Here is a 12160-nt window from a genome sequence, read left to right as displayed (position 1 = left end):
CTGTAAATTGTTTCTCTTAAGACCCGGACACACACCAAGCCGATTTTGTACGTCGATTGGCGTCAGGCCGTCGATTGGCGTCAGGCCGTCGATGAGCGTCGACACGCCCTACTCAGATTGGTGTGTCCCGCACCGTCGTGTCTTTTCAGCCGTGCCGACACCTTTTCGACCGAAAACCCGTCCAAAGGCAGTCGGCAAAATAAAGCCCTCTAATTGGCTGTTCAGCTAGCGAATCGGTGCATGAGAAGCGAAACAGAAGTGAGGGACCCAAACAAACGATTAAGAAGGCAAATCTGAGGTTTCATTGAACCCCAGCTCTCGACGCAGGTTCGGGAAAGCCCCGTGAGCTTCTCGCTGTAGAGGGAACATGGAACGGGCTACTTGTTGTTTGCTTATATCACGCAGCCTGTTCTTCTTCTCTCGGTTATCACGCAGTCTGTCTTCCGGTTGTTGCCTCTTTTGAATGACGAATACACACTACCGCCGCCTGCTGGTCAGGAGAGGTATTGCCACTCACGCATGCGCAGTGCGTACGTGCTTCTTGGCCGTCGGCTGAAGTCTTTGCGGTGTGTTCCAGTTCGACGCGAGGCGACACAACAGTCGGGGGTCCGCCTGTGTCAGTTCTTTGGTGTCAGCTTGGTGTGTCCGGGCCTTTAAACAGTGTTTTTCTCTCTTTGAGACAGTTGGGTATTGTTCGTGTTGGTTGGATTGAGTTGGTTGTAAATACTTTTATATATAGTTGTCCTTGTTAATAAAACACCATGTTAATAAATACCCACTCGAGGTGTTTTTCTGGACCTTCTGCCTTCTTACTTCAGTCAGCCGCAACTTATTGGTTGATAAGTTAACATATAAATACATTTATTCACCAACAACAATCTTGATACCCTGGTTATTATTTGGCATTTATCAGAATCAGAAATCCTTTATTAGTCCGACAGTCAGGATATTTACATTGTTGGATCAAAAGTGGCAAAGAAGGTTAGAAAAAAAAGGTATTCAATAATACACAATAAGCTAACATATTACTGTATTATACTATAATACAGACAAGTAGGTAAGTAGACATCCATGGCTAAACATGATGAGCAGTGCCTTCAGAACGTGGTGACATAAAATGTAAGGTGTTGAAACATTTAAAAAAAGAATAAGACATGTTGGGACATTCATTAAAAGCAGAAATAAAATAAAAATAATTATTGTCAGCTTCTCAAATGTGACATTATGTATGCTTAATCATGCTTGGGAAAGAATACAACAAAAAACAAAATGCTAATTCAAAGTTTTTCACTATTTTAATGTATGCTGTCATTTACCAAGATCTTTTCCTTTCTCTAAATGATTTTACATTCGTTTGGTTTTTGCTTCTTCATTTATATTACAATCATGTCTCATCCCTATTTCATGTTGGTTCCAGGGCTTGCTGACATCTGGAGTGGAGTTTGAGTCCCTTCCTGCTGCGCTCTCGCTCCCTGCAGAGTCTGGCCTCTACCCCGTCACTTTGGTAGGCGTCCCGCGAACAGCTGGCAACATCACTGTCAACGGTGAGTCCAGCTGGAAAACCTGCTCCAAATCTCTGATGTAGCTCATGAGAGGGAGCTGGTTAACTGGGATTTCTGTCGCACACACATCCGTATCAGAAACCAACGTTAGCTTTCATCTTAACTTTAAAACATCACTAAGGACTGTATAATAATCAAAACGGCAATATGACAGTTTCAGCTTCAACACCTACGGCTATTTATTAAATGTTTACTTTATTATTTGCCCCTCTTGTTTTTTTTAAAATTATTATATGGACTACTATTCAGTAAAGGCAAAATATGTGAAAAAAATCCCCTGTAATAATGTGGATCATATCACAAATGCAATATCAATCATATTAACTTGCAACTAGCCTACATTTCCAAATCGTGCAGCCCTAAAAGTCATCCACCGAAGCTGAAACATGTGTTGTGTTTGAACGCAGGTTACCACACGTCGGTGTTCGGTGTGACCAGTGACTGCCTGCTGGAGGGTCTCACCAGTGTGAAGACCAGTGGCTGCTTGGTGGAGGTCATCCCCTCCCTCCCCCGTCTGCAGCTCAGCACATCTCTGCCACGGTGAGATCATCATTCCCCTCTGACATGTGCTTCAACCTGTTCAGCCCCGAGCCGGTTTTCCAGGTCTCAGGCTCGAAAAGGACATGCCCAGAACAAATGACTATATCTTCACTTCTAAAAGGGGTACATTAATAATCTTTTTTCTCAAAGTAATGATACACCTGTGAGTTGGATGTAGAACAGTCAGAATCAATATAGATGTTTTTATTTTAAAGTAAATTTAGATTGAACACAGTAAAAAAATGTAAATGATTGTGTCCGTCCAAAAGAAAACATGACTTATAGTGAAAACCACCCTTGAACGATGGGATGGACTAAAAGCTTTAGGAATCCAAACTATAACATATAATAAGTACCCTGTATCAAGATTGATGCAAAACAAGTGACATTTTACCTTTTTTAGAGAGGTTTAGTAAAAAAAAACCCACTTCTGGGGTCATTTGGGTGGATTTTCCATATCTCTGGAACCCCTCGGTCGATTTTGGTGATTGACACCACCTACTCTTATTGACATAAATGGTATGATAGATTATCAAAGTGACACAGACACATTGGATTAACCTATGGATTAACCTTCAGCAGCGTTTTAATGCCCTTGAACACAACTTTTGAACAGAAAACAGCAAAGGTAAAACATATTTGCCGTTTTGGCCGCGTTTTGTGTGTTGTCTGGGTTTGCCTTCGCTGCCCTGAGTTTTGGTCGCACAGTGATGATACTTATACCATGCAGTGGCATCTCAGCTTTCGTATGATATCTTGTTTGTGCAGATCCGATGAAGTGTACAATATTTCTACCGTGAGTTATGTGCTAAGTGCGTTAGCACTCTTTCGCTTAGTGCTAATTCAGACGCTTGGCGTTAGACTTGTTCATATCGTCAGGTAGCTGAGTTTCTTCCAGTTAAGTGGGTATGACACATTCATAGTTTGTTAAATATTAAGAAGCTCGGGCAGGGGCTCCCGGGCTTAACAGGTTAAAGGGGACCTATCATGCAAAATGCACTTTTTTTACGTCTTTTATACATAAATATGTGTCCCCGGTGTGTCGGGGAACTCACGCAGCGTCAGAAAGAATCCAGGAAATCACATTGTAGGATTTTTAATGAATTCATTGGTAAATAAGTATTTATGTCACCTACAAACAAACAATATTTCTGGCTCTCACAGACCTGTAACTTCTTCTTTAAGAGCCTTCTCTGTCCTCCACTCGTTAACTGTATTAATGGCACCTGTTTGAACTCGTTATCAGTATAAAAGACACCTGTCCACAACCTCAAACAGTCACACTCCAAACTCCACTATGGCCAAGACCAAAGAGCTGTCAAAGGACACCAGAAACAAAATGGTAGACCTGCACCAGGCTGGGAAGACTGCATCTGCAATAGGTAAGCAGCTTGGTGTGAAGAAATCAACTGTGGGAGCAATTATTAGAAAATGGAAGACATACAAGACCACTGATAATCTCCCTCGATCTGGGGCTCCACGCAAGATCTCACCTCGTGGGGTCAAAGTGATCACAAGAACGGTGAGCAAAGATCCCAGAAACACACGGGGGACCGAGTCCATGACCTGCAGGGAGCTGGGACCAAAGTAACAAAGGCTACCATCAGTAACACACTACGCCGCCAGGGACTCAAATCCTGCAGTGCCAGACGTGTGCTTCTGCTTAAGCCAGTACATGTCCAGGCCCGTCTGAAGTCTGCTAGAGAGCATTAGATGATCCAGAAGAGGATTGGGAGAATGTCATCTGGTCAGATGAAACCAAAATAGAACTTTTTGGTAAAAACTCAACTAGACGTGTTTGGAGGAGAAAGAATGCTGAGTTGCATCCAAAGAACACCTGCTGTGAAACATGGGGGTGGAAACATCATGCTTTGGGGCTGTGTTTCTGCAAAGGGACCAGGGCGACTGATCCGTGTAAAGGAAAGAATGAATGGGGCCATGTATCGTGAGATTTTGAGTGACAACCTCCTTCCATCAGCAAGGGCATTGAAGATGAAACGTGGCTGGGTCTTTCAGCATGACAATGATCCCAAACACACTGCCCGGGCAACGAAGGAGTGGCTTCGTAAGAAACATTTCAAGGTCCTGGAGTGGCCTAGCCAGTCTCCAGATCTCAACCCCATAGAACATCTTTGGAGGGAGTTGAAAGTCCGTGTTGCCCAGCGACAGCCCCAAAGCATCACTGCTCTAGAGGAGATCTGCATGGAGGAATGGGCCAAAATACCAGCAACAGTGAAAACCTTGTGAAGACTTACAGAAAACGTTTGACCTCTGTCATTGCCAACAAAGGGTATATAACAAAGTATTGAGATGAACTTTTGTTATTGACAGAATACTTATTTTCCACCATAATTTGCAAATAAATTCTTTAAAAATCAGACAATGTGATTTTCTTTTCTTCTCATTCTGTCTCTCATAGTTGAAGTGTACCTAGGATGACAATTACAGATCATCTTTTTAAGTGGGAGAACTTGCACAAATGGTGGCTGACTAAATACTTTTTTGCCCCACTGTATATAAATATTTAATATATATAAAATAATGTATTATATATTACATTATTGCCCCTGCATTGGATTATTATCGGATAGGGTAATAACTTAATAATTAACTACGTCTGAAAGCAGAAGTCTCTTCAGTGAAAAAAACCCAGAAAAAAGTGACATTTTGAAAAAAATCAACATTTAAAAAAAAAAAGTCAAATTCTAAGAACAAGTCAAATTTGAGATGCATTGTGGGACATGTAGTTTATGGGCAACGTGCTTCTGTAAAGCGGCATGTAACCGTATAATAAACATATTATATTCATTGCAAGCTCTTGTGGGGCCACATAACATGAAGTCTCGGGCCGGATTTGGCCCCCGGGCCTTGAGTTTGACACCACTGATTTACATGTATTAAGCCACACCTCTTATAAAATGTATTCAGTTCTTCATTGCATAATATCTGCAGTCACCACCTCCTGTTAGGACCTTTTGGCCTCACTCTGCTCTTCAGTAAGTGAAACATATGCTCAATTGAAAAGAGGCCATGTGACCGACTGTGTACTGGGAGAACCTTGCTCTGTTCCGCTGTAAAAATATAAAAAGGGCAACGAGTCCAACACTGCTCACCCACGATTGATGTGAACACCCTCAAACACCACTAAAGCTGAAAGTCAGCACTTTACCCTCAAAGCCATTGTTTCATTTCACATCCATTGTGCCGGAGCACAGAGCCAAAAATGGTTCACTGTCGTACTACTGTCACACTGCACTTAGATGTAAAAAAAAAAAAAGTGAAAACAAAAGGGAGAAGGGGTCGGATTAAATAAGTGTAAACTTCTTCCGAGCCCTTTTCGGACGTGTAATTAGCTAAAGTTTTGTTGTTTATTGATATCAGACAATGATACTACAGATTACTCAATTATTATTTAAATGTTTTGTTATTGCATTCATTTGTATAGTACTGTATCATGTCTGTATCATCTTTTGTTTCATTTGTATTTTCTTTGGTTTTACATGCTCGAAAAAAAATAAAAAAATAAACTAAACTAGATAGTGTTGATACGACATTTCCCTACATGTAACACAAGATAAATGTTCCTCTGTTTAAGTGTCACCAGCCTGTTGATGTGTTGCACGATCAAATGCCAAATTAAGGCTCAAACTAAAAATAACTGTTGGAACAATTAATAACACAGAAAAATGCTTCCACTGTGTAAACGTCTTTCAGAATGAAGAGGAGATGCTTTTAAATGAAATGCAGCCAAAGGTGGTTTTTAAATCAATAGTTTGCTGATGGCAAAAACTGTGGGAGAAAAACACGTGTGTTGCACTGTTGGAGAAGCCTGTGACCTAAGACTTTCAACGACATAATTACTGTAGCTGTGTTAGTTCGACAATAAAGAACCTTGAACCCTTAAGGGGGGAGCTTTGGTATTTTAGCCTTTGCAAACTATTTACATGCACACAAATTACTATAGAAAAGGGAAGATAAGACTTTATTTATCCCGAAGATAGACAGAGTTACAAAAATACAATAAACACAGAAGCATAATAGTAAAACTGTGCAGGGCAGTAAAAAGAGCAATTCAATAACTACAGGAAACATAGACGGTCACACACGGCCGTTTCTTCCTATAGGCCAGTGTTTCTCAAAGTGTTTCATACCAAGGACACTTAACCAATAGAAAAACACTCGAGGACCACCTAACTCCACAAATATCCAAAGTCACATCGTTTTTCTAGAACAGATTACAAATCGCCTGAAAGTGGGACAAACAAGTGGCAACATGTGTGATGAAGGTGTTGCGCTGGGCTATATCATGCAATTGAAAGTGAAACTTAACCTCGCTCCATTGCGGAGATATTCCCGCGAGAGTGCGGACAACTCAAATAAATTAATGTATTTCAAATGTGAAATGTTACCAATATACTCACAGACCACTAGGGGGTGCTCACGGACCACACTTTGAGAAGCACTGCTATCGGTGGACTATGTAGATGCATAGGGCCCCCGCGGCCACTATGGGCCCCCAAGCTGAAAGTTCAGGTTCAGCCTCAATATATTTGGGGAGAATTAAAGTTAGCCGTCTTTATTTGTAGACAGCCAAGCCCCCTCCTGTGTTCGGTGAAGCATTACATGCTTACAAATCAAATGTAGGATATGAACACAACTAAACTGCAATGATAGCAAAGCTGTGGCTTGGGTTTTTGGGGTAATAAAGTCCAAATCATCGTTGGGCTGTCAGCCAATGAGTGACGTCTGAGGAAGATGAACAATTTAAATGATACATTGTTGAGAAAATGCTGCATCTCTTGCATTTATTGACGTAGAGGAGCCTTATTGTTTAGCTTTTCAATATATTTTTTTGTAAGTTTCAATTGCTTGGTTTTCGTGAAATTAGCCTGTTTTCCTCTTAAAGTGAAACAGATTGATGCGTCTCCACGGATCATCTTAAAGCAGGGGTGTCAAACTCAATTTCATCAAGGGCCACATCAGCGTTATGGTTTCACTCAAAGGGCCGGTTGTAAATTTAAGACAATATAAAAATACATATATAAATATTGAATATATATAACATAATTTATTATATTACATGATTGCCTCTGCATTGGATTATTTTCAGATACGTCTGAAAGCAGAAGTCTTGGGCAAATAATTGCAAGTCTCTTCAGTGTGCATGTCACAAAATTGTTTAAAAAGAAAAGCCAAATTCTGGAAAAACAAAAAAAGTAACATTTTGAGGAAAAAGGCCAATTCTAAGAAAAAAAGCATATTTTGAAGGAAAAAAGGCAAATTGACAAAAAAGGCAAATTTGAGATGCATTGTGGGACATGTAGTTTATGGGCAACGTGCTTCTGTAAAGTAGCATGTAACCGTATAATAAACATATTATATTCTTTGCAAGCTCTTGTGGGGCCACAGAAAATGAAGTCGCGGGCCGGATTTGGCCCCCGGGCCTTGAGTTTGACACCCCTGTCTTAAAGGCTTCGGAATCCCCCAATTGTAGTTTAAAAAACCGTAAAAACTAGGGCCCCCCAAACAGCATCATAGGGCCCCCAAAAAGCTGTGGGGGTGCTGCCTGAGCGGGGGGGTGGCATTGGGATATATCGTAAATCCTCTGGACCAGAGAGAGGAGCTGTGGATTATTGTTATTGATTAATGCTGTTTCTTAGGGTCAAAAACACTAAACTCACAACTTAAAATGTAAGCGTTTATTTAATGAACGAGCACATGTTCAATGTGAATAGTGACAATATATATAGATTAGTTGCAATTTGGTGCTATATATTTAAAAATATAAAACAATTATTAAAAAAAATAATTATAATTGAGTTTCAGGGGGGGGCGCGCGGCGTTGGCGCGGCGCGCGGCTTTTGGGGGTGCGCGCGGTGTTGGCGGGGCGCGCGGCGTTGGCGGGGCAACACTGAATGTAAATATTACCAGTATTCAGATACGTAATTGCAAAAACCCAAATTGCATAATTGCAACAAAAAAGGGATAACAAGTAAGTGTTGTGCATTTAATTTAAATACTCGTGTGCATTGAACAAACCAAACCATTAGTACATAGCTTAATTAATCAAACAGACATTTGTTACGAAGCATCTCTCTTATCCTATGTTGGCAAACGCTTCAGTGGTTTGACAACACAAACATCAGGGATGCAGGGGGATTTGTTTTCGTGTACATCCTGTCAGCAGAAATGACATCTTTCATGAAGGAAAAGTACCATAAGAGGAGAAATCATGGGTTGAATTACCGTGAGTAAAGCACCGCGTTGGGATGTTATAAATCATTCTGACAGCAGAGCTGCTGGAAAATCAACTATTTAGGTCATGCCTGTAGGTACAGCGCTTCAGCTGCCTTTTATGTGGACAACATTTTTATTCTCTCCAGTGTTGGAAAACTTCCGGATCCGATACGTGAAGCAACTAGAATACAAATCTAATCCTCTCACTGGTGCTCAGGTAGACCCGCAGCTCTGACCTCAGTCGAAGAGAAGCCTTCAGAGCTTTCTCACATATCCTTTTGCCTGCAGCACATACAGTAGCTGCATTCTTAGTTTTCTCACATAACCTACATGAGTGAGAAAGGAAACATCTGCCAACCTTTTAGTGTGCATGTCCAATCTGTATTGATGGCAAATCTGAAAGCAATAAACTCTGTGATTGCGTGCTACATTGACCGAAAGTTTTTCTGCTCGGGGAGCTGTGTCGGCAGTGCCTATATGGACCAGAATGCATTGCATGTGAGCTACAGGGCGCCCGCCGGCTATGTTCTCTCACACAGCATCCTCTCTCCGCTTAATTTATTCTGCTGAATTCTCTGGCTCAAATAATTATGGCAGAATAGCCTCTTACTGTTCTACTATCGTATTTTAGATGACCTTTTATGCTATATTTGAATCGTAGCTAGTTTTGATTAGCATCTAGAGCAGACCCCATGGACACGCAGAAGCGGAGAGTAGAAATATAAAACGGAAATAGCCCGAAGCTCTCCCTTACCTTCACGTCAAATGGCAGCGCTGTATGCTGGGAAAAAAAAGCAGATTTACAACAGGAGGATTCTCATGAAAGAGGAATTTATTGCTTAAATTACAATTACTTACATTTACTATCAACACTGAGAGAACGTCCGTGTAAAAAGTTTGAGAATTCTACTTTTAAACATTTGCTTGAGTAATTTTCAACTTTTTCAAGTGCAAGAGCCACTGGGTGTTTCTCAATGTCGAGGACGCTTCCTTGGTAGGACATGTCTTCCGAGTCAGGTCCTTCAGAAGCGAGGCAAGAATCCTTCCTAGCCTCGGAACACGAAGAATTGTGGAACAGTCTAACAGGTGTGCGTCATATGCGAGGCCCCGCTTTAAATGGAGCGCGATTTCCGCCAAAGATTTTGAAAATTGGTCCGTGCCCAAAGCATTGTGGGGATTTTAAGACCGCGGAGTCTACACATGTGCAGCCTCGAAATTTCCCGCAACGAAGTACGCCGGCCTCGGTACAATTCCAAGGAACCTGGACATTGGAACAGTCCTTCGGCGGCACTCGATGACGTAGCATCCTTGAAATAGTGGCTCTGGAGGAGCCTTCCTCGACATTGAGAAACACCCCAGCAGCCATGTTTTCTAAAAGAGTTTTACCATCAGTAATATCATAAAGAAACAAAACCTTTTCAGTGCTTCTACAGATATATTTGGATATCTAGAGTTCCTACCAACTCCAAAAACGGTAAAAAAATAAAACATGGTCATTTTAGCGGCTTCTTTGTCAAAAAAATAAAAGATGTTGCTCCACTTCGTCATGACATTAAACTGCTCTTAATCTGATCCTTTCCGCCCACATCTTGAGCGAGATCTTTACAAAAGTGCATAATAATTTTCTCGCAAGCCAATCAGAGCAGACGGGCTTAAAGACACAGGCGCTGAAACGAAGCAGTTCAGAAAGAGGGTATGAACCTGAAATGCTCCATGTACCTCAGACATATCTGCTGAAACACAATGTGTGTTGATTCAAATAAGGTTTTCCATGATTGCTCTATTTTAACCTGCAAATGCATTTGAAATGTCAGTAACATTTCGAGTTGACCTACTGTCGATATCACAAGGAACGTAAAGGCAGTTGGTGATGACGGGTATTATAATCCTAGCCCTTGGGCGAAATGTGTTGTTGCATTTGAACAAGCTAGGCACTTGCATGCGGAATGACATGAGAACCCTCGCATTGACCTTTCATAATATTCTATTTTGCGTCAGTATTTGCATTACTTTGCTAAAAGCAGAGGCTCTTTTAGCCTTGAAGCGTCAGCTGCAGGCGTTTTGTTTTTGACAGCTGATGAAAGTGCTTTGCTGTGATGTCACTGACTCAGATGTACAAGAAGACCCACAGTTTGAACTCTCAAAGAAAACATGACAGAAGTAGAGAGTAGTTCTCCGATCAATGTGATTCATTGTGGATCTGCTCTTGAAAGGACTCTAAGGGTGCATTCACACCTAATAGTCCGCTTCTCTGCTGAAGCGGACCAGACCACAGTTTGTTACATTGTTTCATTTTCCAGAAGGTTCGGTTTGCGTTCACGCGGGCAAAACTCAAACGGACTATAAACTTTAAACACAAGTCATGTGCACGGAAATGCTGTTCAACCATTGGTCAGACATTAAGGGGGTAAAAACACAAATCTCGGCAATTTCTACCGGAGCCTCCGCCATGGAGCATCGGCACTTTGGCAGGTTATTCTCATGCTGCTGTTAGTCTGGAGCAGTGGCGGTTCTAGACCAATTTGACGGGGGGGTCCACTGGGGGGGCCAGTTATTTTCTGAGGGGGGCACAATATATGCATGACGAAAAAGAGAACTAGACAGTATGAAGTAATTGCGCATAAGAAAACAATGCAATACAGTTATTGGTATTTGTTTCAGTACACTTATTTATTTCAGATAGATCTTATAGTTATTACTGTTAGCTTCAGCTTAAGTTATAGTGCAATGTTTGCACTAACACTATATTTCTATAAAAATAAAGGCAATGAACAGTTACATCTCTACTTTACATAAGGGTGTCTGCACAATCTCACATTACAGCAACACAATCCTACGGTTTTTGGCAAACCGAGTACCAGAAAATATACATTTAAAACAAACAAAAAAAATACTTTTCATTGTTAGGGGGGCCACAGGGTCAGAGGTCAGTGTTAGGGGGGGCACTGGCCCCCCCTAGAACCGCCCCTGGTCTGGAGATCAACAGACTCTAGCGGCCTGCGCATATGATTACATAATCAGACAACGTCCGTTAAAAAACATTATAACGCATATAATGAGACGTTCTGCAGTCAGGAGGGCGTTTCACCGACGACCGGTGTTCTTACTTTTATGTAGCTGACGGAGAATTTTTACTTTACACGACACTGTTCAACACTTCATCCTGCTTCACTCTTTAACTAAACCGCGGATGTCTTTAAAGACTCTTTCGCTAAATATTTTGAAGACATCCACGTTCTTGTGACACGTAAATACTACGCTTCCTATGTTTTGGTGCGGACTGCGTTCACACCAGCGATGAACCGCCCCAGAGTTCGCAAGCAAGCGCTCCGAGACCACCTATTTTAGCGGACCAGAGTCCGGTTGTTTAGTTCACTTCAGAGGTCTCGGACTGCGTTCACACCGACCCAAACGAACCGCACCAAGCGGGTTCGATTCAACCGGACTATACAAGGCAGGTGTGAACGCACCCTTAGAGTTATAGGCCAGGGCTCTATATGCTGTATTTTATTTATGGATGGCCATACATACAGAAAGTTCTCTTTTTATAGTATAATTGGAGTAAAAGTGTATCCTTCCCTGTATGCAAAGTAAGTCTTTCATCAATCAATCAATGTCAATCAATGTTTATTTATATAGCCCAATAACCCTCACATCGTACAAGGAAAGACTTCCAAAGAAACCCCACAGTTAAAGGGGAAACTGGAAGAAACTTCGAGGAGAGCCACAGAGGAGGGATCCCTCTCTCAGGACGGTCAGACGTGCAATAGATGCCGTGTGTAAATTGAAAAGATAATACATTTACAACATAGGTAGTCCAA

General features: G+C 41.6%; 1 protein-coding gene across 1 annotated transcript in view; it reads left to right on the top strand.

Moving 5' to 3' along the window:
* Positions 1 to 12160, top strand: part of trappc9 (trafficking protein particle complex subunit 9) — a 339169-nt gene that overhangs the window by 79195 nt on the left and 247814 nt on the right. The window contains exons 13-14 of the mRNA XM_034094424.1: positions 1418 to 1544; positions 1970 to 2102. Coding sequence (XP_033950315.1) covers positions 1418 to 1544; positions 1970 to 2102 — 260 coding nt within the window. The remainder of the gene's footprint in view (positions 1 to 1417; positions 1545 to 1969; positions 2103 to 12160) is intronic.

This window comes from Pseudochaenichthys georgianus, chromosome 11, assembly GCF_902827115.2.
Source record: "Pseudochaenichthys georgianus chromosome 11, fPseGeo1.2, whole genome shotgun sequence".
Taxonomy (NCBI): Eukaryota; Metazoa; Chordata; class Actinopteri; order Perciformes; family Channichthyidae; genus Pseudochaenichthys; species Pseudochaenichthys georgianus.
The sequence above is the reverse complement of the archived record's forward strand: the minus strand, read 5'-3'. Positions and strand labels throughout refer to the sequence as shown.